Below are 26,864 nucleotides of genomic sequence, written 5' to 3' on the forward strand. Positions count from 1 at the left end.
CGCAGTAAAACCATGTTTCTCCATTACGATACGAACTGCAACTTTCCCGACGGAGTTTATGGTCCTTTCTATATAAAGTCATTTTGAAGTGTAAGTACATTTATTTGTTTAGATTCCCACCTGCGAATCAATAGCTGTACAATGAGGTTATTATATAAAGATTGCGAGAGATCAAGTTTGGGTTCTTTTTCGATGATTGCAGTGATTGCATTTGAGACAATTTTTCTCAGCAGAGCACTGACTAGAATCAACAAGTAGAAAATAAACTAGTTTCCACAGCCTAACTGTGTTATAAAAACTATACATGTGTCCGGTATTAATGTTTAGGCCTAATATGAATGCAATAGTTAGTGTCTTCAGAAAGTATTCAAACCCCTAGACTTTTTCCACATTTTGTGTCACAGCCTGAATTTAACATTTAATCAATTGATGTTTTGTCAGTGGCTTACACACAATACCCCATAATGTCAAAGTGGAATTATGTTTTTTGGATAGTTCACAAATTACAAAAAAATGAAAAGCTGAAATGTCTTGAGTTGATAAAAGTATTCAACCCCTTTCTTATGGCAAGCCTCAAATAAGTTCACAAGTAAAAATTTGCTAAAGTCAGATAAGTAACATGGACTCTGTGTGCAATAATAGTTTGTAAACATGATTTTTGAATGACTACCTCGTCTCTGTACCCCACACACACACAAGTATCTGTAAAGTCCCTCAGTTGAGCAGTGGATTTCAAACACAGATTCAACCACAAATGCCTCTCAAAGGGCAACTATTGGCATATGGGTAAAAATGAAAAAATCCATTGAATATCCTTTTGAGCATGGTGAAGTTATTAATTACACTTTGGATGGTGTATCAATACACCCAGTCACTACAAAGACACAGGTGTCCTTCCTAACTCAGTTGTCAGAGATGAAGGAAACCGTTCAGAGAATTCACCATGAGTTTGGCTGTGAAAACTGAGGATGGATCAAAAAAACATTATAGTTACTGCACAATACTAACTTAATTGACAGATTGAAAGGAAGGAAGTATCTACAGAATAAAAAAAATAAAAAATATGCATTATGTTTGCAACAAGACACTAAAGTAATAATGCCAAATCTACACTTGAGTTGCTTACCAAAAATACAGTGATTGTTTGTGAGTGGCCGAGTTACAGTTTGGACTTAAATATGCTTGAAAATCTATGGCAAGACCTGAACATGTTTGTTTAGGGCAAATGTTGCACAATCCAGGTATGGAAAAGTCTTAGAGACTTACCCAGAATCTCACAGTTGTAATCGCTGCTAAAAATGATTCTAACATGTATTGACTCTGTTTTGTTTACAAATGACATTATTGCATATTTTGTGTAGATCGTTGACAAAAAATGACAAATCCATTTTATTCCCACTTTGTAACACAACACATTTTGAAAAGGTCAAGGGATGTAAATACTTTCTGAAGGCACTGTAACTTGCTACTCAACAGAAATCCTGTCATGTGTTTTTAGGACATGGGGGCTTTTATCATCCTTAATATATTAACTTTATCATTCAATTTAATTTTAAAAGAAGACCGCAAGTGTGAAAATAGCTACCAGTTATTTGGTTGGGAATGACTTTTTACACGTGGGAAAACAGGTGACACCAGTTGTTTAAGTCCTTTTGTTCACTCATACTCAAAGGCCTAATCTTTTCCTCACTTCCTCTCTCTTTTTCTAAAGATCGCTGAAAGTGAAGAACACTCCAGAATTTTACCTGAGATCTCAACCAACAGTTTAAATAGTTTCTCGCATTAATTATTCCGTAATAACTTTCGTCAGGGAGGTAGATTGTGAGTCAGTCTCACAATGAACTGGGCATTCCTCCAGAGCCTCCTCAGTGGGGTGAACAAGTACTCCACGGCGTTCGGCCGCGTGTGGCTGTCCTTTGTCTTCCTCTTCAGGGTCATGGTGTTTGTCGTGGCAGCTGAGAATGTGTGGGGCGATGAGCAAAAAGACTTCACGTGCAACACGGCCCAGCCTGGCTGCCACAACGTCTGTTACGACCACTTCTTCCCTGTGTCCCACGTCCGCCTGTGGGCCCTGCAGCTCATCTTCGTCACATGTCCCTCTCTCCTGGTGGTAATGCACGTAGCCTACAGAGATGAACGTGAGCGTAAACACACACTAAAATATGGTGAGGGCTGCCAGAAAATCTACATGAACACCGGTAAGAAGCGTGGAGGGCTGTGGTGGACCTACGTCCTGACCCTGGTCTTCAAGATGGCTGTGGACGCCACCTTTGTGTATTTAATCTACCATATCTACGAGGGCTATAACTTCCCCTCCCTCATCAAGTGTGAGCAGAAGCCCTGTCCCAACAAGGTGGACTGCTTCATTGCTCGCCCCACTGAGAAGCGGATCTTCACCATCTTCATGGTGGTCACCAGTCTGGCTTGTATCCTGCTCTCCTTCTTGGAGATCCTGTACCTGGTCGGGAAACGCTGTAAAGAGCTCTTCACCCGTATTATGCACAAGAACTCACCCTCCTCCACCATCCAGCCATGCCAGATGGCCATGGCTACCTCCCTGGTGGTTGGTGGCAAGAATGGAATGCAGTCCAACTCATTAAAGCTGCCCTCAATAAAGCTACCCAGCAAGGATACCTCAGCCCCATCTTATAGCGTTGTCGTGTATGCCTGAGGTAAAGACTGGACAAAGACATTAGAGACTGAATGAGAGAATGCAAAGAAGACTGTATGGAGGCAATGGGAAATATCTTCCATTTCTCTTCAGGCCCTCACTGGGCTAGAGAGTACCTCACTGCCATTCAAGACTGTCTTCTCATTGCCTGAGCTACAATGGACTTGGATGGCTCTTGACATTCCTGGATAAATTGTTTACCTACCATTCTGTCATTGACCGGGTAATTAAACAAATCAATTAGTCACTTGAAATAAAATATCCATCATTTACAGAGGAAAGTTTCACGCTAGGGCTGGGAAATGTAATTTATTCTTATGTTATTTGTTCGCTGTCTACTACACCTCACAACTTTACCAGTGCTATTTTTATGAAAGGACTCAACCATTGCCACACTGTGCCCATACCACTGCTGTTCTTATGCCCTCGAGAAGTTGTTTTCCCTGTCTCATCCTTCATTACGAATGGCAGAGACTGCATCAGGCTTTGTTGTGAAAAAGATGAAGCAAAGAGCAATGTATTTTCAGACAATTAAAAATATGTCATTTCTTCTATGGACTTTGAGAGTATTTTTCTGGTCATACTGATGTTAGTCCATTAGATATGCACAAACATGGCTTGAAAAATGAGTATGGTTATTCTGTGTTTATGTTTATTACATTGTATATTCTAAAACACTTACACTTTGCATAAAGCCAGTAGAGATGATGATTTTAGTGGGTTTCTGTAAGCTGTTGATGAAACTGTGTATCTCAAAATACATGGATGTAAACATATTTGGGGATATTTACAGTGTCTTCAAAAAGAGTTCATACACTTTTACTTGGTTCATATTTTGTTGTGTTACAATCTGAATTCAAAATGTATTAAATATTTTTCTCTCTCACCCATCTACACATAATACCCCATAATGACAAAGTGAAAACATGTTTTAAGAAATTTTAGCAAAATCATTGACAATTAAATACAGAAATATTCAATTTACAGAAGTATTCACACCCCTGATTCAATACTTTGTAGAAGCAGCTATGGCAGCAAGTCTTTCTGGATAAGTCTCTAAGAGCTTTCCACACCTTGATTGTGCAACATTTGTCCATTATTCTTTTCAAAATTCTTCAAGCTCTGTCAAATTAGTCATTGATCATTGCTAAACAAACCATATTCAGGTCTTGTCACAGATTTTCAAGTATATTTAGGTAAAAACTGTAACTAGGCAACTCAGGACCATTCACTGTCTTCTTGGTAAGCAACTCAAGTGTAGATCTGGTCTTGTGTTTTAAGTTATTGTCCTGCTGAAAGGTGAATTCATCTCTCAGTGTCTGGTGGAAAGCAGACTGAACCAGGTTTTCCTCTAGGATTTTGCCTGTGCTTAATTCCATTCCATTTATTTTTTATCCTGAAAAACTCCCCAGTTCTTAACGATTACAAGCATAACCATAACATGATGCAGATCCCAATATGATTGAAAAAATGGAGAGTGGTACTCAGTAATGTGTTGCATTGGATTTGCCCCAAACATAATACTTTGTATTCAGGACAAAAAGTGAATTGATTGGCTCCATTTTTTTCAATATTACTTTAGTACCTGGTTGGAAACAGGATGCATGTTTTGGAATATTTTTAACATACAAACAAGAGACCATACTCACTGTGAGAGAAATGCCCCTATACAGTACATTTTTCTATGATGGCACCTGTGTTAATTCATTACAGACAGTATTCAAATGCCTTTTCTTGGTTCAGAGACTTAGATAAGGATCAAGACCATGAAAAGTCCCTTCGCATTGAATTTCCCATTCAGAAGGAAACAGTCCCATTTTACTCTCGTGTAGAAGATTTCAAATCAAATCAAATTTTATTTATCACATGCACCGAATACAACAGTGAAATGCTTACTTACGAGATACTAAACCAACAATGCAGTTAAAAAAATTTCATTAAATAAAAATCCAGGTAAGAATAAGAAATAAGTAATTAAAAAGCAGCAGTAAAATAACAATAGCGAGACTATACACAGTGGGGTACCGGTACAGAGTCAATGTGCGGGTGCACTGGTTAGTTGAGGTAATTTGTACATGTAGAGTTATTAAAGTTGTAGCGGTGTAAAAGAGGAGAGGGGCAATGCAAATAGCCTCTGTAGCCATTTGATTAGATGTTCAGGAGTCTTATGGCTTGGGGGGTAAAAGCTGTTTAGAAGCCTCTTGGACCTAGACTTGGCGCTCCGGGACCGCTTGCCGTGCGGTAGCAGAGAGAACAGTCTATGACTAGGGTGACTGGAGTCTTTGACAATTTAAGGCCTTCCTCTGACATCGCCTGGTGCAGAGGTCCTGGATGGCAGGAAGTTTTTCCACACTGATGTACTGGGCCGTACGCACTACCCTCTGTAGTGCTTTGCGGTCGGAGGCCGAGCAGTTGCCATACCATGCAGTGATGCAACCAGTCAGGATGCTCTCGATGGTGCAGCTATAGAACCTTTTGAGGATCTGAGGACCCATGCCAAATCTTTTCAGTCTCCTGAGGGGGAATAGGTTTTGTCGTGCCCTATTTATGACTGTCTGGGTGTGCTTGGACCATGTTAGTTTGTTGGTGATGTGGACACCAAGGAACTTGAAGCTCTCAACCTGCTCCACTACAGCCTCGTCGATGAGAATGGGGGCGTGCTCGGTCCTCTTTTTCGGTGTTGTCCACAATCATCTCCTTTGTCTTGATCATGTTGAGGGAGAGGTTGTTGTCCTGGCACCACATGGCCAGGTCTCTGACCTCCTCCATATAGGCTGTCTCGCCATTGTCGGTGATCAGACCTACCACTGTTGTGTCATCTGCAAACTTAATGATGGTGTTGGAGTCGTGCCTGGCCGTACACGGGGGTGGCGGCATCATGTTGTGGGGGTGCTTTGCTGCAGGAGAGACTGGTGCACTTCACAAAATAGATGGCATCATGAGGCAGGACAATTATGCGGATATATTGAAGCAACATCTCAAGACATCAGTCAGGAAGTTACAGCTTGGTCGCAAATGGGTCTTCCAAATGGACAATGACGCCAAGCAAACTTCCAAAGTTGTGGCAAAATGGCTTAAGGACAACAAAGTCAAGGTATTGGAGTGGCCATCACAAAGCCCTGACCTCAATCCTATAGAAAATTTGTGGGCAGAACTGAAAAGGTGTGTGCGAGAAAGGAGGCCTACAAACCTGACTCAGTTACACCAGCTCTGTCAGGAGGAATGGGCCAAAATTCACCCAACTTATTGTGGGAAGCTTGTGGAAGGCTACACAAAACGTTTGACCCAAGTTAAACAATTTAAAGGCAATGCTACCAAATACTAATTGAGTGTATGTACATTTTTGACCCACTGGGAATGTGATGAAATAAATAAAAGCTTAAATAAATAATTCTCTTGTAACGGTTTTCTGTAGGCGAAGGAGAGTCGGACCAAAATGCAGCGTGTAGATTGCGATCCATGTTTAATCAAAAAACGTAAAACACGAATCAATACAAATACTACAAAACAAAAGAACGTAACGAAAACCGAAACAGCCTATACTAGTGTGAACTAACATAGAGACAGGAACAAGGACACTAAGGACAATCACCCAAACACACAAAGAATATGGCTACCTAAATATGGTTCCCAATCAGAGACAACGATAATCACCTGACTGATTGAGAACCGCCTCAGGCAGCCATAGACTATGCTATACACCCCACACAACCCCAAGACGAAACACACCACAAATAAACCCATGTCACACCCTGGCCTGACACAATAAATGAAGATAAACATAATAAATATAGACCAGGGCGTGACAGAACCCCTCCCCCCCTAAGGTGCGGACTCCCGGACGCACATCAAAACAATAGGGAGGGTCCGGGTGGGCGTCTGTCCATGGTGGCGGCTCCGGCTCCGGCGCGGGACGTGGAACCCACTCTATAAATGTCTTTGTCCCCCGTCCTCGCGTCCTAGGATAGTCCACCTTCGCCGCCGACCATGGCCTAGTAGTCCTCACCCAGAATCCCACTGGACTGAGGGGCAGCTCGGAACTGAGGGGCAGCTCGGGACAGAGGGGCAGCTCGGGACAGAGGGGCAGCTCGGGACAGAGGGGCAGCTCAGGACAGAGGGGCAGCTCGGGACAGAGGGGCAGCTCGGGACTGAGGGGAAGCTCGGGACTGAGGGGAAGCTCGGGACTGAGGGGAAGCCCAGCACTGAGAGGAAGCCCAGCACTGAGAGGAAGCTCAGCCAGGTATTTGGATCCGGCAGAGTCTGGCTGACTGGCAGATCCGGAAGAATCTGGCTGACTGGCAGATCCGGCAGAGTCTGGCTGACTGGCAGATCCGGAAGAGTCTGGCTGACTGGCAGATCCGGAAGAGTCTGGCTGACTGGCAGATCCGGAAGAGTTTGGCTGACTGGCAGATCTGGAAGAATCTGGTTGACTGGCAGATCTGGAAGAATCTGGTTGACTGGCACATCTGGAAGAGTCTGGCTGACTGGCAGATCTGGAAGAGTCTGGCTGACTGGCAGATCTGGAAGAGTCTGGCTGACTGGCAGATCTGGAAGAGTCTGACTGACTGGCAGATCTGGAAGCTCCATGCAGACTGGAAGCTCCTTGCAGACTGACAGCTCCTTGCAGACTGACAGCTCCTTGCAGACTGGCAGTTCCTTGCAGACTGGCAGTTCCTTGCAGACTGACAGCTCCATGCAGACTGACAGCTCCGGCTGCTCCATGCAGACTGACAGCTCCATGCAGACTGGCAGCTCCGGCTGTTCCATGAAGACTGAGAGCTCTGGCTGCACCATGTAGACTGACAGCTCTGGCTGCTCCATGTAGACTGACAGCTCTGGCTGCTCCATGCAGACTGACAGCTCTGGTTGCTCCATACAGACTGACAGCTCTGGCTGCTCCATGCAGACTGACAGCTCTGGCTGCTCCATGCAGACTGACAGCTCTGGCTGCTCCATATAGACTGACAGCTCTGGCTGCTCCATGCAGACTGACAGCTCAGGCTGCGCTAAACAGACGGGAGACTCCAGCAGCGCTGTAGAGGAGGAAGGCTCTGGCTGCGCTAAACAGGCGGGAGACTCCAGCAGCGCAGGAGAGGAGAAAGGCTCCGACAGCGCTGAACAGGCGGGAGGCTCCGGCAGCGCAGGAGAGGAGGAAGGCTCTGGCTGCGCTAAACAGACGGGAGACTCCGGCAGCGCAGGAGAGGAGAAAGGCTCCGGTAGCGCTGGAGAGGCGAGGTGCACTGTAGGCCTGATGCGTGGTGCTGGCACTGGTGGTACTGGGCCGAGGACACGCACAGGAATCCTGGTGCGGGGAGCTGCCACCGGAGGGCTGGTGTGTGGAGGTGGTACAGGATGGGCTAGACCGTGAAGGCGTACTGGAGATCTTGAGAGCAGTGTTGGTACAGGACGTGCAAGGCTAGAGATGTGCACAGGAGGCCTGGTGCGTGAGGCTGGCACCAACTTCACCAGCCGACTAACACGCACCTCAGGACGAGAATGGAGCGCTGACCCAGGTGCCATCAAATCCCTGACACGTTCCGTCGGGCGAATTCCATGCAAAAAGCACCAACACAGCAACTCCCTCATTTCTCTCTCCTCCAATTTCCCCATTAACTCCTTCACAGTCTCTGCTTCGCTCACCTCCAACACCGGTTCTGGTCTTCTCCTTGGCTCCTCACGATAAACAGGGAGAGTGGGCTCAGGTCTGACTCCTGACTCTGCCACACTCTCCCTGAGCCCCCCCCCAAGAATGTTTTGGGGCTGACTCTCGGGCTTCCATCCGCGTCGCCGCGCTGCCTCCTCATACCAGCACCTCTCAGCTCTGGGGCGGCGATATTCTCCAGGCTGTTCCCAGGGTCCTTCTCCGAACAATTCGTCCTCCCATGTCCATTCCTCTCTTTGCTGCACCTGCCTGTTGACACAATGCTTGGTCCGTTTGTGGTGGGTGATTCTGTAACGGATTTCTGTAGGCGAAGGAGAGTCGGACCAAAATGCAGCGTGTAGATTGTGATCCATGTTTAACCTCTTGATTCTACCCATCCCGGATCCGGGATCGTGAATACAGCCTCAGGCTCATTAGCATAATGCAACGTTAACGATTTCTGAAAATCGCAAATGAAATAAAAATAATATGCCTGCTCTCAAGCTTAGCCTTTTCTTAACAACACTGTCATCTCAGATTTTCAAAATATGCTTTTGAACCATAGCAAATCAAGCATTTGTGTAAGAGTATTGCAAACTAGCTTAGCATTTTGCGTAGCATTTAGCACGCAACATTTTCACAAAAACCAGATAACCAAATAAATAAAATCATTTACCTTTGAAGAACTTCGGATGTTTTCAATGAGGAGACTCTCAGTTACATAGCAAATGTTCAGTTTTTCCTGAAAGAATCTTTGTGTAGGAGAAATCGCTCCGTTTTGCACATCACATTTGGCTACCGAAACAAACCGAAAATTCAGTCACCAAAACGTCAAACTTTTTCCGAATTAACTCCATAATATTGACCGAAACATGGCAAACGTTGTTTAGAATCAATCCTCAAGGTGTTTTTTTCACATATCTCTTCATTGATATGCAGTTCGTGGAAGCCTGCTTTCGTCTCAGAATCCCATGGAAAAATACCAGCAGCTGAAAATGACGCACCAATTTCGACGGAGGACACCGGGCGGACACCTGGAAAATGTAGTCTCTTATGGTCAATCTTCCAATGATATGCCTACAAATACGTCACAATGCTGCAGACACCTTGGGGAAACGATAGATAGGGCAGGCTCATTCCTGTCGCATTCACAGCCATATAAGGAGACAATGGAAAACAGATCCTCAAAAATCCTGCTCATTTCCTGGTTGCCGTTTCATCTTGGTTTTGCCTGTAGCTCCTGTTCTGGGGCACTCACAGACAATATCTTTGCAGTTCTGGAAAATTCAGAGTGTTTTCTTTCCAAAGCTATCAATTATATGCATAGTCGAGCATCTCATCATCTGACCCAATAAATGAAGATAAACATAATAAATATAGACCAGGGCGTGACATCTCTCTACTATTATTCTGACATTTCACATTCTTAAAATAAAGCGGTGATCCTAACTGACCTAAGACAGGGAATTTTTACTCTTATTAAATGTCAGGAATTGTGAAAAACTGAGTTTAAATGTACTTGGCTAAGGTGTATGTAAACTTCCGACTTCAACTGTAGGTGTTCCTTTTGTCCAGGTGGGAAAGGGCAGTGTGGAGTGCAAAAGAGATTGCATTATTTGTGGATCTGTTAGGGCGGTAAGCAAATTGGAGTGGGTCTAGGGTTTCTGGGATAATGGTGTGATGTGATCCATGATCAGCCTTTCAAAGCATTTCATGGCTACAGCCCGTGAGTGCTACATGTCAGTAGTCATATAGGCAGGTTACCCAAATGTTCTTGGGCATAGATACTATGGTGGTCTGCTTAAAACATGTTGGTATTACAGACTCTGACAGGGAGAGGTTGAAAATGTCACTGAAGACACTTTCCAGTTGGTGAGCGCATGCTCGCAGTACACGTCCTGGTAATCCGTCTGGCCCTGCGGCCTTGTGAATGTTGACCTGTTTAAAGGTCTTACTCACATCGGCTGCAGAGAGTGGGATCACACAATTTTCCAGATCAGCTGTTGCTGTCATGCATATTTCAGTGCTGGATATGAGTGCTGAGATTAGTCCCATATCAGCACTAGTGCATTTGTCACATATTAATGACAATCGTTTTATATGGGGATCAGAACATACAGTATGAGCAACACTCTAATTGTATAAGAGGACCGGTCCAATCACCAGTTTTATACGTTAGCCAGGGTGGTAGACGACCCTCCCAGTAGAGGAAATGTACCTGTCAGTCTCTGGGACAGGTGACTCCTCTGTTTACATGGAAATTAGAGATCATAAAAGGGATGATATGTGTAGTAAAGGTGAACACAGGGCTGTGAAGTGAAATCGAACAAGTTAGTCTCACTTTGTATTCCAGAAAGGGGAGTTTCAGCTGTTCAATGAAGTGTATGTTTTTGTGTTCTGTAAAAATGTATTCTGTAATAATCAACCAGGAATCAAGGTTGGACTTGGTCTGTTGACGCAGAATGTTATTTCTCTCTATTCAGCCTCTTGAGTCAAGACTTGTGGGTCTTTCACTGTGTAGACAAAGAAAATAACACACGTTGGCAGCAGGTAAACTGTACAGGATTCTCTTTTAGTTCTGCCCTAACTCCTCATTTTCCCTGTTAGCACTTGCCCCTGCTGTTTCCACTGTCTAATAGAGCGGTGTACTGACAGACACAGAACATTGTAGTCGTTTTCCTGTTCTCTCAGCGTGTGGAGACATGGTGTGCATTCTGTCAGGTGCACCCAGCAAACTGCCTGGACCAGTTCTCGAACTGGAGCAAAAAAAGGAACTCCCTGTCTCCTAAAGTGCATAAAATACAGGAAGTGTTGCCAAGGCAGATGTCTTATACACTGAACAAAAATATAAACGCAACATGCAACAATTTCAAAGATTTTACAGAGTTACAGTAAGGAAATCAATCAATTTAAATACATTCACTAGGCTCTAATCTATGGATTTCACATAACTGGGAATACAGATATACATCTGACCTTTTATTCCTTTTTTTGTACTCCCTGACGAAGGCCATGCAGCCGAAACGCGTCGGTTTAAAAAAAACTTTGTTTCTATTTAACATGCCATACTAATAAAGGCATTTGAATCAATTACATGAAGAGTGCCCTGGTCCTCCTTTCTTTTTGATGACAGATATACATCTGGTGGTCACAGACCCCTTTAAAAAAAGGAAGTCAGTACCTGGTGTGACCACCATTTGCCTCATATAGCGCAACACATCTCCTTCGCATAGAGTTGATCATGCTGTTGATTGTGGCCTGTGGAATGCTGTCCTACTCCTCTTCAATGGCTGTGCGAAGATGCTGGATATTGGCAGGAACTGGAACACGCTGTCGTGCACGTTGATCCAGAGCATCTCCAACCTGCTCAATGGGTGACATGTCTGGTGAGTATGCAGGCCATGGAAGAACTGGGATATTTTCAACTTCTAGGAATTGTGTACATATCCTTGCGACATGGAGCCGTGTATTATAGTGCTGTAACATGAGGTGATGGCGGAGGATGAATGGCATGACAATTGGGCTCAGGATCTTATCACTTCATCTCTGTGCATTGTAATTGCTATCGATATAATGCAATTGTGCTGGTTGTTCGTAGCTTATGCCTTCCCATACCATAACCCCTCCGCCAACATGGGGCACTCTGTTCACAATGTTGAAATCAGCAAACAGCTTGCCCACACGATGCTATACATGGTGTCTGCCATCTGTCATGTACAGTTGAAAGAGTGAAGAGCACACTTCTCCAGCGTGCTAGTGGCCATTAAAGGTGAGCATTTGCCCACTGAAGTCAGTCACGACACCGAACTGCAATCAGGTCAAGACCCTGGTGAGGACGACGAACACGCAAATGAGCTTTCCTGAGGTGGTTTATAACAGCTTGTGTAGAAATTCTTCTCTTGTGCAAACCCACTGTTTCATCAGCTGTCCTGGTTGCTGGCCTCAGACTATCCCGCAGAGGAAGAAGCCAGATGTGGAGGTCCTGGGTTGGTGTGGTTGCACGTGGTCTTTGGTTGTGAGGCCGGTTGGATGTACTGCTAGATTCTCTAAAACGATGTTGAAGGTGGCTTATGGTAGAGAAATTTACATTAAATTCTCTGCCAACAGCTCTGGTGGACATTCCTGCAGTCAGCATGCCAATTGCACACTCACTCAAAACTTGAGACATCTGTGCCATTGTGTTGTGTGACAAAACTGCACATTTCATAGTGGCCTTTTATTGAACCCAACACAAGGTGCACCTGTGTAATTATCATGCTGTTTAATTAGCTTCTTGTTGTGCCACACCTATGGAACACCTCCCTCTGCAACTGGATCCTGGATTTCCTGATGGTCCGCACCCAGGTGGTAAGGGTAGGTAACAACACATCCACCACACTGAACCTCAACACAGGGGCCCCTCAGGGGTGCGTACTCAGGTCCCCTCCTGTACTCCTTGTTCACTTATGACAGCATTGCCAGGCACAACTTCAACACCATCATTAAGTTTGCAGATGACACAGTGGTAGGCCTGATCACCGACAACAATGAGACAGACTATAGGGAGGTCAGAGACCTAACCATGTTGTGCAAGGACAACAACCTCTCCCTCAACATGATCAAGACAAAGGAGATAATTGTGGACTACAGGAAAAGGAGGACAGAGCACACCCCCATTCTCATCGACAGGGCTGGAGTAGAGCAGGTTGAGAGCTTCAAGTTCCTTGGTGTCCACATCCCCAACAAACTAACATGGTCCAAGCACACCAAGATATTTGTGAAGAAGGCACGACAAAACCTATTCCCCCTCAGGAGACTGAAAAGATTTGGCATGGGTCCTCAGATCCTCAAAAGGTTCTACAGCTGCACCATCCAAAGCATCCTGACTGGTTGCATCACTGCCTGGTATGGCAACTGCTTGGCCTCCGGTGGCAAAGCACTACAGAGGGTAGTGCGTATGGCCCAGTACATCACCGGGGCTAAGCTCCCTGCCTTCCAGGACCTCTGGACCGGTGTCAGAGGAAGTCCCTAAAAATTGTCAAAAACTCCAGCCACCCTAGCCATAGACTGTTCTCTTTGCTACCACATGGCAAGCGGTACCGGAGCACCAAGTCTAGGTCCAAGAGGCTTCTAAACAGATTTTACAAACACCACTAATTTCTTGTTAACAAACTATCGTTTTGGCAAGTCGGTTAGGACATCTACTTTGTGCAAGACACAAGGAATCTTTCCAACAATTGTTTACAGACAGATTATTTCACTTATAATTCACTGTATCACAATTCCAGTGGGTCAGAAGTTTACTTACAGCAAGTTGACTGTGCCCTTCAACAGCTTGAAAAATTCCAGAAAATGATGTCATGGCTTTAAAAACTTCTGATCGGCTAATTGACATCATTTGAGTCAATTGGAGGTGTACCTGTGATGTATTTCAAGGCCTATCTTCAACCTCAGTGCCTCTCTGCTTGACATGGATAAAATCAAAAGAAATCAGCCAAGACCTCAGAAAAAATTGTAGACCTCCACAAGTCTGGTTCATCCTTGGAGGCAATTTCCAAACGCCTGAAGGTACCACGTTCATCTGTACAAACAATAGTACACAAGTATAAATAGCATGGGACCAAGCAGCCGTCATATCGCTCATAAAGGAGACGTGTTCTGTCTCCTAGAGAATAACTCAATCCCAGAACAACAGCAAAGGACCTTGTGAATATGCTGGAGGAAACAGGTACAAAAGTATCTATATCCAAAGTAAAACGACTCCTATATTGGCATAACTTGACAGGCCGCTCAGCAAGGAAGAAGCCACTGCTCCAAAACCTCCATAATAAAGCCAGACTACAGCTTGCAACTGCACATGGGGACAAAGATCATACTTTTTGGAGAAATATCCTCTGGTCTGATGAAACAAACATATAACTGTTTGGCCATAATGACCATCGTTATGTTTGGAGGAAAAAGGGGGAGGCTTGCAAGCTGAAGAACACCATCCCAACCGTGAAGCATGGGGTTGGTGGCATCATGTTGTGGGGGTGCTTTGCTGCAGGAGGGACTGGTGCACTTCACAAAATAGATGGCTTCATGAGGCAGGACAATTATGTGGATATATTGAAGAAACATCTCTAGTCATCAGTCAGGAAGTTAAAGCTTGGTCGCAAATGGGTCTTCAAATGGACAATGACCCCAAGCATACTTTCAAAGTTGTGGCAAAATAGCTTAAGGACAACAAAGTCACGGTATTGGAGTGGCCATCACAAAGCCCTGACCTCAATCCTATAGAAAATTTGTGGGCAGAACTGAAAAGGTGTGTGTGAGCAAAGAGGCCTACAAACCTGACTCATTTACACCAGTTCTCTCAGGAGGAATGGGCCAAAGTTCACCCAACTTAATGTGAGAACTTGTGGAAGGCTACCCGAAACGTTTGACCCAAGTTAAACAATTTAAAGGCAATACTAACAAATACTAATTGAGTGTATGTAAACTTCTGACCCACTGGGAATGTGATAAATGAAATAAAAGCTGAAATAAATCATTCTCTCTACTATTATTCTGACATTTCACATTCTTAAAATAAAGTGGTGATCCTAACTGTCCTAAGACAGGGAATCTTTACTCTGATTAAATGTCAGGAATTGTGAAAAACTGAGTTTAAATGTATTTGGCTAAGGTGTATGTAAACTTCAACTGTACAGTAACGTAATTGCGTTGAATAGAAGCAAATCTCCAAACAGAGCTAACATGTTCTGACATGGATTGGGCATTAGCACAAGCAGACAGATGTTCTTTTCCATTCACCAATGGCAATGTTTGTGGTTGCCCACAAATATTATCCCAACAAAGATGCTCTTATGGCCACCTAAAAAGATACTGAGACACTTTGTCCTACGAACATCAGCCCAGCAATACAGTAAAAGTTATTGTGAACACTCTATATGAAAGCTTGTCTCTGAAGTCTTCTCATAAAATTGTGGTGGTATCAAAGAGATTAGCCACATCCCATTTTCTTGGAGATTTGGATTTGAATTGATCTCCATTTTCCATAGTAAGCCACCCCTGGCCTCTCAATGTCCATGAATAATAAGAATAAGGGAAGGGAATAAAGAGACCACATAGGACAGATGATACTTCATTTCTGGGTCACAATGAAGTACCTTACTGTGATTTTCAATTCAAATTATTAAAAGAAACAAATATAGCTTTTTAGCAAAGAGACATTTCTCAAGCAAGAATATTGCTTGGACTGTCTGGAAGTGGGAAGGGGAAAACTGAAAACTAGCTGTTATTGGCATGGAGATTTTGAACTCTCTAAACTAACTAAAAACAAAAAACTACGTTTTAAGTGAAGTTGTCTGAAGCCGAAAAATAAAGGATATTCACATGAGCACCACAATGCCTACTCCAACCTTTGACCTACTACAGCTATGTTGCTTTATTGTTCTTCAAACAATGTGTATGCAGGTTGCTTAGGATTCAAACCTTCACAAACAGCTTCATTTATACTCTTAGAGGAGGTGCTCCCACAATCGTCACGCCTACTCCTGCTCCCTTGCCGGTCACTAATCACCCTTCCTGGCAAGCATCATTGCACAAACCTGCTCCCCATCGTTAAGCATTACATTACATTACATTTAAGTCATTTAGCAGACGCTCTTATCCAGAGCGACACACCTGGACTTCATCACCACCCTGATTACTCTCCCTTCATATAGCACTCACCACCCTCAGTCATCAGGCAGTACTGGTTCACACATGTCCAGACGCTTCTCTTGTTTTGTAACTTGCCATGCTTGTTATTATTAAACTCATCATCGGCACCTGCTTCCTGTGTCTTCGTTACAGAATACTGCCTCAAAAATACTGGAAGCAGCAGATGATTTCACCATCTTCCAGACGGTCGAAGAACAGTGTCATCGACTACAGCAACACCACGCCCAGCTGGCTCTACTGGGTACAACCATGAAGGAGGTCCTCCGCGTTCTCCACTGCCTTGACACCACCAGCGAGGTTCTCCATACCTCTGACGGAGGGCCTCCTGCAATGGGTCGTCACAGTGAGCCAGTCCCCCAGCCTACCCAGCCGTCCACCTAGTTCAGCGATGCCCAACTGTCCCTTCCGGAGAAGATTGATGGCACTCCATTGAAATGCTGTGGCTTCCTACTCCAGTGTTCCCTCTATTTTGCCTATTAGATGGGAGCCCCCACCTCCAAGAGGGCCAAGTTTGCCACAGTCATTTCCTTGCTGACCAGATTGGCATTGGAGTGGGCTAATGCCATCTGAGAGAGAAGAGAGGAGGAGCTCTCCTATGAGAGGTTCAGGGCGGTCTTTGACCATCCTTCAGAGAGGGGAGGTGAGCAACTTTTCCAACTCCAGCAGGGTGCCCAGACCACTGCGGAGTACTCCCTCACCTTTCGGACTGTGGCAGCCTCCAGAGGATGGAATGAGCCGGTGCTCTGCACTCTATTCCGCAGTGGACTGCACGAAGAGGTCCAAACAGAGTTGGCATGTCGAGATGACAACATATCCTTGGATGCTCTCATCGCGATGGCCATCCGTCTGGATAACCTTCTTCGGAGCGTTGGTGTCCACCTCGCCACTTACCTCCCTGCTTTGGCTGTCCTGATGCAGAGCCTGAACCCATGGAGGTAGGGGCCACACACCTCTCCACGGCAGAGCGGCATTGCCGGAGACAGCTGGGGCTCTATCCCTATTGCAACCAGAAGAGGCACCAGCTTCAGTGGTGTCCGGTGCGCCCTAACCCAGGTTCCACAAGAGCAGAGCTGTATAGGCGTGAGTCTTCCATTATCGTTAACACCAAACCCTTTCTGGTTCCCATTTCACTGGCGGGCTGTCCCTCAGGTGTTGTCTCTACAGCTTTAGTGGACTCCGGTGACGCAGGGAACTTTATCAACCAGGCCCTTGCCTCCTCCCTGAAGTTAACCTCATACCCTCTCTCCTCTTCTTTTCCTGTCCAAGCCCTGGATATGCAACCATTGGGATCTGGCACAATTACTCAGGTCACAGCACCACTCAACCCTCACGTGGGACCCAAGCACCAGGAAAGCCTTCCCTTCTTCATCACCGTACCCACACACAAAGTCACCCTTGGCCTCCGTGGCTCGAACTCCATAACCTCTTGGTCAAAGATGAGAATCTCCGCCTGGGGACCAGGATCCCGGAAGACCTTCTTTCCTGCACCCTGTGGTTCCACGTTAGTGGAGGGTCCTGTGAGTGTCCTCCAGCCCATCAAGCGGTCCTCCTGTATCGTTGGCCTCATGTTTTGGGATGTAAATGTGGACATCGTCCAGGCTCTGGAGAGGGAACCCGCTCCTGCCATCTGCCCTCCAGAGATCAGCTGTTGACCTGGGCACACATCTCTCGCCACTGAACACCCAGGTATCACCCGCACCATCCAATCCCTCTCAGATAAATACTGGTGGCCCACCTTGGCGCAGGACATCACCAACTATGTCTACTTATGTTCTGTATGTACTCAATGTCAAAACCTGTCTTTCAAAGATAATTTGTACAAATCCAAATAACTTCACAGATCTTCACTGCAAAGGGTTTAAACACTGTTTATAATTGCTTGTTCAATGAACCATAAACAATTAATGAACATGGACCTGTGGAATGGTCGTTAAGACACAGTTTACAGATGATAGGCAATTAAGTCACAGTTATGAAAACCTAGGACACTAAAGAGGCCTTTCTACAGACTCTGAAAAACACCAAAGGAAAGATGCCCAGGTCCCTGCTCATCTGTGTGAACGTGCCTTAGGCATGCTGCAAGGAGGCAGGAGGACTGCAGCTGTGGCCAGGGCAATAAATTGCAATGTTTGTACTGTGAGACGCCTAAGACAGCGCTACAGGGAGACAGGATGGACATCACACCTACGGGACAGGTACAGGATGGCAACAACAACTGCCCGAGTTACAACAGGAACGCACAATCCCTCCATCAGTGCTCAGACTGTCCTCAATAGGCTGAGGGAGGCTGGCTTGAGGGCATGTAGGCCTGTCGTAAGGCAGGTCCTCACCAGACATCACTGGCAACAACGTTGCCTATGGGGAAAAACTCACAGTCTCTGGACCAGACAGGACTGGCAAAAAGTGCTCTTCACTGACGAGTCGCGGTTTTGTCTCACCAGGGGTGATGGTCGGATTCGCGTTTATCGTCAAAGGAATGAGTGTTACTCTGGAGCGGGATCGATTTGGAGGTGGAGGGTCCGTCATGGTCTGCGGCGGTGTATCACAGCATCATCGGACTGAGCTTTTTGGCATTGCAGGGAAGACATCCTCCTCCCTCATGTGGTACCCTTCCTGCAGGCTCATCCTGCTCGTTCTGTGCGTGATTTCCTGCAAGACACGAATGTCAGTGTTCTGCCATGGTCAGCGAAGAGCCCGGATCTCAATCCCATTAAGCACGTCTGGGACCTGTTGGGTCAGAAGGTGAGGGCTAGGGCCATTCCCCCCAGAAATGTCCGGGAACTTGCAGGTGCCTTGGTGGAAGAGTGGGGTAACATCTCACAGCAAGTCTGGTGCAGTCCATGAGGAGGAGATGCACTGCAGTACTTAATGCAGCTGGTGGCCACACCAGATACTCACTGTTACTTTTGATTTTGACCCCCCCCCCCCTTTGTTTAGGGACACATTATTCAAGTTCAGGTTATGTCTCAGATGTTTGAATCTTGTTATGTTCATACAAATATTTACACAGTTTGCTGAAAAGTTTGCTGAAAATAAACGCAGTTGACAGTGAGAGGATGTTTCTTTTTTTACTGAGTTTAATTTCCGACCGTGGTCCCCAATTCAAGTCACGGGTCTGGAAAGCCTTCATGGAGAAGCTGGGGGCCATGGTCAGCCTCACATCCTGGTACTGGCCTCAGTGTATGAACCTCCACCAGGAGCGGTGGAGGTTCATAAGGAGTCACTGCCAGGACTGGCAGGGGAGTGGCCCGGTTCCTTCCCTGGGTGGAATAGGCTCAACTCAACGTCACTCCTACAGCGGGCTTACTCCCTTCCAGTGTGTCCTGGAATATCAGCCGTGTGGAACATCGCCCACGGGAGGCTCCAACCTCCGTCGTCAGAAAGATCAGGCGGACCGCCACTGCAGTGAGGCTCCCGTGTTCCATCCTGGTGATCCCTTCTGGCTCTCCACCAGGAATCTTCCGCTCCCTCTGCCCTGCCGGAAGTTGAGCGTCCGATTTGTGGGGCCTTCAAGGTCCTCCGGAGGGTCAATGAGCTAACCTATCGGATAGAACTCCCTGTCAACTACCGGATCTCACCCTCCTCACTCTCATGTTTCCCTTCTCAGGCCGGTGGTTTCTGGTCCCCTGGCTGATGCCCCCCCTACCTATGCTGGGGACCCCTACCTATGCTGTTTGGCTTCCGTCTGGCCACTCTACCATAAAGGCCTGATTGGTGGAGCACTGCAGAGATGGTTGACCTTCTGGAAGGTTCTCCCATCTACACAGAGGAACTCTGAAGCTCCCCCCCGATTTCTCAGTTTGGCCGGGCGGCCAGCTCTAGGAAGAGTTTTGGTGGTTCCCAACTTCTTCTATTTAAGAATGATGGAGGCCACTGTGTTCTTGGGGACCTTCAATGCTCCCCAGAAACAATCCTGTCTCGGAGCTCTACGGACAATTCCTTTGACCTCATGACATGGTTTTTGATCTGACATGCACTGTCAACTGTGGGATCTCATATAGACAGGTGTGTGCCTTTCCAAATCATGTCCAATCAATTGAATTTACCACCAGTGGACTCCAAGTTGTAGAAACATCTCAAGGATGTTCAATGGAAACAGGATGCACCTGATCTCAATTTCAAGTCTAATAGCAAAGGGTCTGCATACTTATGTAAATAAGGTATTTCTGTTTTTTTTATTTGTAATAAATTTGCAAACATTTCTTAACCTGTTTTTGCTTTGTCATTATGGGGTATTGTTGTAAATTGATGAGTAAAAATGTGTATTTAATACATTTTACAATAAGGATGTAACATAACTACATTTGGAAAAAGGGAAGGGAGCTGAATACTTCCGAATGCACTGTATTTCCTATTTAACAAAACTGTATGAATATAAATATTGATTTTTTTCTAAATAAAGTATAATCAATTTATAAAATGACTAACTATAAGATTTCACCTTCCTTATAACTGTAAAATATGTATTTGTATATTTAGTGTTAGAAAACATGTCTGTAAATCGATATCTGAATGTGCTACAGATTTATGCTGCGTTATGATGTAATGATTCCAGGCATATGCGTTGTTAGTGGCTGTGATGTAGGGTTCAGCCAGGAGTTGATGGACTGTCAGAAGAGTGAATGTAATGGAATGAGGGACATCCTAGCTTCAAGTGGTGTTAGATTTCCCATCCTGCTTCACACAGGCGGAAGACACCGTAAGTAACAGGTAACATGATAAGTCATTGTTTTGCCTTTATGGAAAAAACTGAAAGGGTTAATTCCCTTGATGATTTGAGAGTGCCCCTGCCATGCCCCACCTCTTCATCCCACAATAGAGAGCTACCTTGCACCAGGTAAACCTTTGATACTTTCCACCAATCGGGTGTGAGGAACAGCAGAAGAACAACAACTGTTATTCACCTCTGGGTGTGGTGGTCTCTTACTTTAGTGGAGGGCTGGAGGCCTTCTGGAACATGTTTTAACTGGAAGAAAGGACAGTGCATTGAAACTATTTATTGTGTTAGTAATTTTTTTACATTTGGTTTGAGTATGTAATATTGTAGTTAGTAGTTCTTTCATCAACACATTATTAGGCTAATCCATTGTTGTCACTAAGAATCACCTGACATTAACCATAATATCTGAGCTCTAATTGATGGATACAGTAAACTATATAAAATGGGTCTATTTGCTTTTGTGCTAGTAAGGGAATAACACAGGATAGTTTAATAATTAGCCAAACCAGATGTGTTTTTATTGTATTTTACATATAATATGCCACGTGAAGGACAAATTCACAATTTCTTTATCATTGTAAAAGTGCAGTCTGGACTGTCAGGAGGCAGATATCTATCGAACGAGTGTGATTCGTGGATGCATCAGACCGATCATAAAAGAGCGAAGAGAAAAAAATCTGTAAATCCTAAAGCTACAAGAATTTTTTCCCCCCACCCACAGGCATACTCCAAAGACCCATTACTCAAGACAACGACGTTCTACCTGTAGAGCGGTCTAAATCTCCGCGTAAAACGAATTAACCCAAGATATATCTACAGAAAAAGAAGTGATTTATGAACAAAAGCACAAACAATGGATTAACATTTGTTAAGTAAGTGGAATGTAGGCTATCTATTTTTTTTTAAAGTAATCTGTTACTTACTTTTGGTGCGTGAATGAGTTGAGCATGGGGTGTAGGCATTTGTATTGTTTTATTGCGTTGATGTTTGATTATAGCCTACGTTTTGACATGCGTCACCTATTCAATTGACGTTGTTTGACAACATTCGGATATTTGCCGTACATTGTACCAACGTATCATAAAAGTTTATACAGACACCTGAAAATGCGCAATAGAAGAGGCTATGAGTAAAAGCTAGTTTGATGAAGAACCATGGTGTCTGTACGTTGAACTGTATCCATTCCTTTTTTGGGGATAATGTTGGAAGAGTTCACATTGGCTTTATACCAACATGTTACATTTTTAAGCAGGCATGAGCAATGAGGGGAACAAAGAAAAAAATAGAGAAAGATGATGGGCACTGATGTCCTTCCCTGTACAGCCAAACAGTAAACATCTGATTTATTAGGAAAATCATACTTATCCAATATCACAGACATCCCAACTGTTATAGCTCGGTCGTGTGTGGTAAAGTAAGTTAAACCAAGACCTACTATAGCAGCATATGCCTTCATTTGCATTCCCACCTTGCTCAATTGTAATTTCCCCCCAAAATTCGAATTGATCAATTGCCACATTTACAGGTCATTCGGAAAGTATTCAGACACCTTGACTTTTTCCACATTTTGTTACGTTACAGCCTTATTCTAAAATGTATTAAATTAAATACCCCATAATGACAAAACAGGTTTTTAGAAATGTTTGCAAATGTATTACAAACAAATACCTTATTTACAAACAGTACCAGTCAAAAGTTTGGACACACCTACTCATTCCAGAGGTTTTCTTTATTTTTACTAATTTCTACATAAAGTCACCGAAAGACTCTCAGACCATGAGCAACAAGATTCTCTGGTCTAATGAAACCAAGCTTAAACTCTTTGGCCTGAATGCCAAGCAGCATGCCTGGAAGAAACCTGGCACCATCCCTACAGTGAAGCATGGTGGTGGCAGTTTTTCAGCGGCAGGGACTGGGAGACTATTCAGGATCAAGGGAAAGATGAATGGAGCAAAGTACAGAGAGATCCTTGATGAAAACCTGCTCCAGAGTGCTCAGGACCTCAGTCTGGGGCGAAGGTTCACCTTCCAACAGGACAACGTCCCTAAGCACACAGCCAAGACAACGCAGGAGTGACTTCAGGACAAGTCTCAATGTCCTTGAGTGGGCCAGCCAGAGCCCAGTCTTGAACCCGATCAAACATCTCTGGAAAGACCTGAAAATAGCCCCATCCAACCTGACAGAACTTGAGAAGATCTGCAGAGAAGAATGGGAGAAACTCCCCAAATACAGGTGTGCAGAGATGCGTCAGAGGTGCTTCAACAAAGTACTGAGTAAAGGGTCTGAATACTTATCTAAATGTGATATTATTATTTATTTTTTTGTAAATGTGCAAACATTTCTAAAAACCTGTTTTTGCTTTGTCATTATGGGGTATTGTGTGTAGATTGAGGAGGGGGGGGGACGGTTTGATCAATTTTAGAATAAGGCTGTAACGTAACAAAATGTGGAAAAATTCAAAAGGTCTGAATACTTTCCGAATGCACTGTACCTGTGTGTAAACCTTTTGGTTGTGTAAACCTTCTCAGGTAAATATTACAAGGATAAAAGGTGATCTTTGTTGACAAAGTTCACTTAATATACATGTCAACATGTGGGATATGTGGAAATATACTAATGACAAATAAATTGAAAAGGGGAAACAAAATGCCAGTGCATTCAAGTTAATTTCTCAAAAAAGAGATATTATACTTCTGGTTTCTATAAAAGGAACATCAAAGTAATAGCCCTACACCCAACAATCTTTAAGTGTTTGTGAAATTAATTCATACCATACCATATATTGATGCCTCTCTCCCCCATCGTCTCTTTTATCTACTCAGGTTGCTCCAGTAATCCATAGTAATCAAACTAAAGAAAGCTCATTCTAAAAAGGTGGGCTGTCAACATCCAGCCCCAATCATGGATTGGAAGACCTTCCAAGCCCTCCTGAGTGGGGTGAATAAGTACTCCACTGCATTCGGCCGTATCTGGCTCTCTGTGGTGTTTGTGTTCAGGGTAATGGTGTACGTGGTGGCGGCAGAACGCGTGTGGGGCGATGAGCAGAAGGACTTTGACTGCAACACCAAGCAGCCCGGCTGTGCTAACGTCTGCTACGACCACTACTTCCCTATCTCCCACATCCGCCTGTGGGCCCTGCAGCTCATCTTCGTCACCTGCCCCTCCTTGATGGTGGTGATGCATGTGGCGTATCGCGATGAACGTGAGCGGAAGTACCACGCCAAGCATGGCAACAAGGCCAAGCTGTACGAGAACACAGGCAAAAAGCACGGCGGCCTCTGGTGGACCTACCTGCTCAGCCTCTTCGTCAAGACAGGCATCGAGATCTCCTTCCTCTACATCCTCCACAAAATCTATGACAGCTTCTACCTGCCCAGGCTGGTCAAGTGTGAGGTCAGCCCCTGCCCCAATCAGGTGGACTGCTACATCGGCCACCCCACAGAGAAGAAGGTCTTCACCTACTTCATGGTTGGCGCCTCGGCCCTCTGCATCGTGCTCAACGTCTGTGAGATCATCTACCTCGTCTCCAAGGGCATCGCTCGCAAAGCACAAAATATGAAGAGAAGAGAGCGCACCTTGGCCTTGCATGAACGGTACAACAAGGAGAATTCCTGCAGTGACTGCAGCACTCTACCTATGTCTCGGCTGGAGAAACAATCCTTAAATCCCCAGTTTCCAGGCCACCTACAAGCCACCTTACCGGCTCATATGCATGCTTCTGCCCCTAACCTGTCCTAGAGTGGATGTCCACTCTATCCCAAGACTGAACCAAACATGAAGGCCTATGGAGCCAGGCCTCACCTTATTGGTCAAGCCTGTATGAGAGACAGACTTTTCTCAAAGTCTCTACTGCCCTAGCTTTTACTGCCCTATACTGCCATTGAGCAAGGCTTTGTATTGATGTACATGACCCTGGGGCTAGACAAGCCTGTCGTGAGCCACATTCCATTTTATACAACTAAACTCTTACTGCCAGACTGAATAACCAACCATTCCAACCCATTTCCCTTTACTATCAACGTTTCCCTTTCAATGCAACATAGCGAAACAAAATGAACTATGCAAGAGTTAGCATGCAAAACTACTGTTTCTATGCAATACATTTTTTGTAGGAAAAACGCATCGGAGTAGGATTCTATTGCATTGACACGCATGACTCAGACCATACTCTACACAGACCGGTGTGGCATAACCAATCAGAGCTGCAGTAGGCCTATTCAAGAAATTAGGCCTGCGGGGGTGTGGTTTATGGCCAATATACATCGTGCATAAGAAGGGCTGTTCTTACGCACGACGCAATGCTGAGTGCCTGGACACAGTCCTTTGCCGTGATATATTTGCCATATACCACAAACCTCCGAAGTGCCTTATTGCTATTATAAACTGGTTACCAATGTAATTAGAACAGTCTGATATACCACAGCTTTCAGCCAGTCAGCATTCAGAGCTCGAACCACCCAGTTTATAAATGCAAATTGATCATTGCCATGTATGGATCTGTGCCATTCGCTTTGAACTTGACTGTGTTTACAGCATGAGCGGTCGTGAGTAGATGCGCTTTTTTATTTATCAAAGCGAGAGCTGCTTGTAGACACGTACACATTTTGTTCATATCCTTTGCTAGTTAGTAAGTTATTAGCCCAGTTATAAATCATTTGTAGTCAGCAATGGGGGAGTGATTGCTTCATACAAGAGCACAAAACGTGTATATTTCTTTGAAAATACGAATGGAGTATGAGCTTTTTTTTTGTCTTAAAGGGGCAGTGTTGTATTTTGAGACAGGTTTGACTAAGCTAAGTAGACAATAGGCAGCAGACGGTAACATCATTTTTCTGATTCTCTGAAATAATGTTATGGGAATAATACTGCATGTTATTTGGTAAAGTGGTTTCTTACATCAAACAATACAAGAACCTTTTCAGTCACCTCATTGTCTGAAGGACAAGGTAATGTCAAGCCCTGCATGTTTTCTTTTAAGTCTCATGGAATGTAGGGCTACATTGAACATCACACATTGGCTGCTACTGTAGGGTGAATGATAGAACAGCTATTTCAATGTTATGAGACGCACTTTCTCCATAGTGTTTGATGGTAGGCCACTCTGGTAGGCCTACATTATGATCAGATAGCCACAGTAGCCTTCTTGACCACCGTCTGAACCTGTAACTTAAAGTGGGTACAGCCTCAGCGTTAACATTAAACGCGCGCTGGAAGTTGCACAGAATTTTCACAACGGTCAAGTTTGCTCTCAGCAGACATGAAATTTGCTCTGTGCCAAAAAATATTTGAGGGAACAGGTGGGAGGGCGAAGAGTGAAATGCTCATAGGGAACTGTTTTGTCAGAGTGACAAGCATGTATTCAAGACACACCTGGCGGAGATATTCACCCACATCACCGATACTTTGGAGGTGTGCTAAGGCGCTCTAGAAACAGAGACTACTAGAAAGAAAATGCATTTCAGAGATTTGCTTATTAATTACTGAAATGTGTTGTTTCTTGCCTCAAAGACATTTGTATACTCTCTATTTTATGACTTCAATATGAGACAACAGAATGATAACAAATATCTTTGCTTTGACAGTGTTGGTGCAAGATTAGTCTAAACTGGACAATGGCTTACCACTACTTGGCGATGGTGCACCAACATAATTAATCATTTATTTTGTTTTATTTAAAGCATGCATTCTAATAGAAGCTCCTCTATCATTTAATCACTTTTTAAATTGTTTTACTCTATTACAAGACTACATCTGCATGGTTCCTCTCATATTTATGTTGTAATGCCACAACAGATTGTCTGTGTTTGTACATGTTTGTACACAAATGTTCCTCATCCAAGGCCTATGTTGATTCAAATGAGAGACAAGGAATGCTGCTGTTTAATTTATCAAGTCCACGTATGCAAGTAAATGCTGGCATCTTGTAAAGCTGGAGCACAAACTCCGACTACAGAGAGAAGTGGATAAAACAGTGTTTCTCAGTGAACAATGCTGGACACCTGATAGCCTCACATTGTCAGGAACAGAACCTTCACAATCAGCTTCAAACTTCTGTTTTGTACATTATTTTTTATAAATAAAATGTGAACATTTATTTTACTTTGGTATCATTCTTATTACAGTAGTGGACTTCATTCCTGTTCCTG

The 26,864-nt window shown here is 44.5% G+C and overlaps 2 protein-coding genes across 3 annotated transcripts; both read left to right on the forward strand.

Moving 5' to 3' along the window:
* LOC135508318 (gap junction beta-4 protein-like) lies at positions 1–3,225 on the forward strand. Its single transcript, XM_064928418.1, has 2 exons — positions 1–90; positions 1,712–3,225. The coding sequence occupies exon 2, from the start codon at positions 1,838–1,840 to the stop codon at positions 2,669–2,671; it is 834 nt and encodes a 277-aa protein (XP_064784490.1). The 5' UTR covers positions 1–90; positions 1,712–1,837; the 3' UTR covers positions 2,672–3,225.
* Positions 36–26,817, forward strand: LOC135508317 (gap junction beta-3 protein-like). 2 transcript variants are annotated; one of them, XM_064928416.1, is made up of 4 exons: positions 36–90; positions 20,570–20,708; positions 21,440–21,590; positions 23,541–26,817. In XM_064928416.1, the coding sequence occupies exon 4, from the start codon at positions 23,620–23,622 to the stop codon at positions 24,454–24,456; it is 837 nt and encodes a 278-aa protein (XP_064784488.1). In that variant the 5' UTR covers positions 36–90; positions 20,570–20,708; positions 21,440–21,590; positions 23,541–23,619; the 3' UTR covers positions 24,457–26,817. The 2 variants fall into 2 exon arrangements, with proteins under 2 accessions (XP_064784488.1, XP_064784489.1); XM_064928417.1 differs by lacking the exons at positions 36–90; positions 20,570–20,708 and having other exon boundaries at positions 20,882–21,590.
* The last annotated feature ends 47 nt before the right edge of the window (positions 26,818–26,864 follow it).

Source organism: Oncorhynchus masou, chromosome 21, assembly GCF_036934945.1.
Source record: "Oncorhynchus masou masou isolate Uvic2021 chromosome 21, UVic_Omas_1.1, whole genome shotgun sequence".
In the NCBI taxonomy this organism is placed as follows: Eukaryota; Metazoa; Chordata; class Actinopteri; order Salmoniformes; family Salmonidae; genus Oncorhynchus; species Oncorhynchus masou.

Bases quoted from the DNA above. Each gene is read 5' to 3' on its own strand.
- LOC135508317 (XM_064928416.1), top strand. From the start codon at position 23,620: ATGGATTGGAAGACCTTCCAAGCCCTCCTGAGTGGGGTGAATAAGTAC.
- LOC135508318 (XM_064928418.1), top strand. From the start codon at position 1,838: ATGAACTGGGCATTCCTCCAGAGCCTCCTCAGTGGGGTGAACAAGTAC.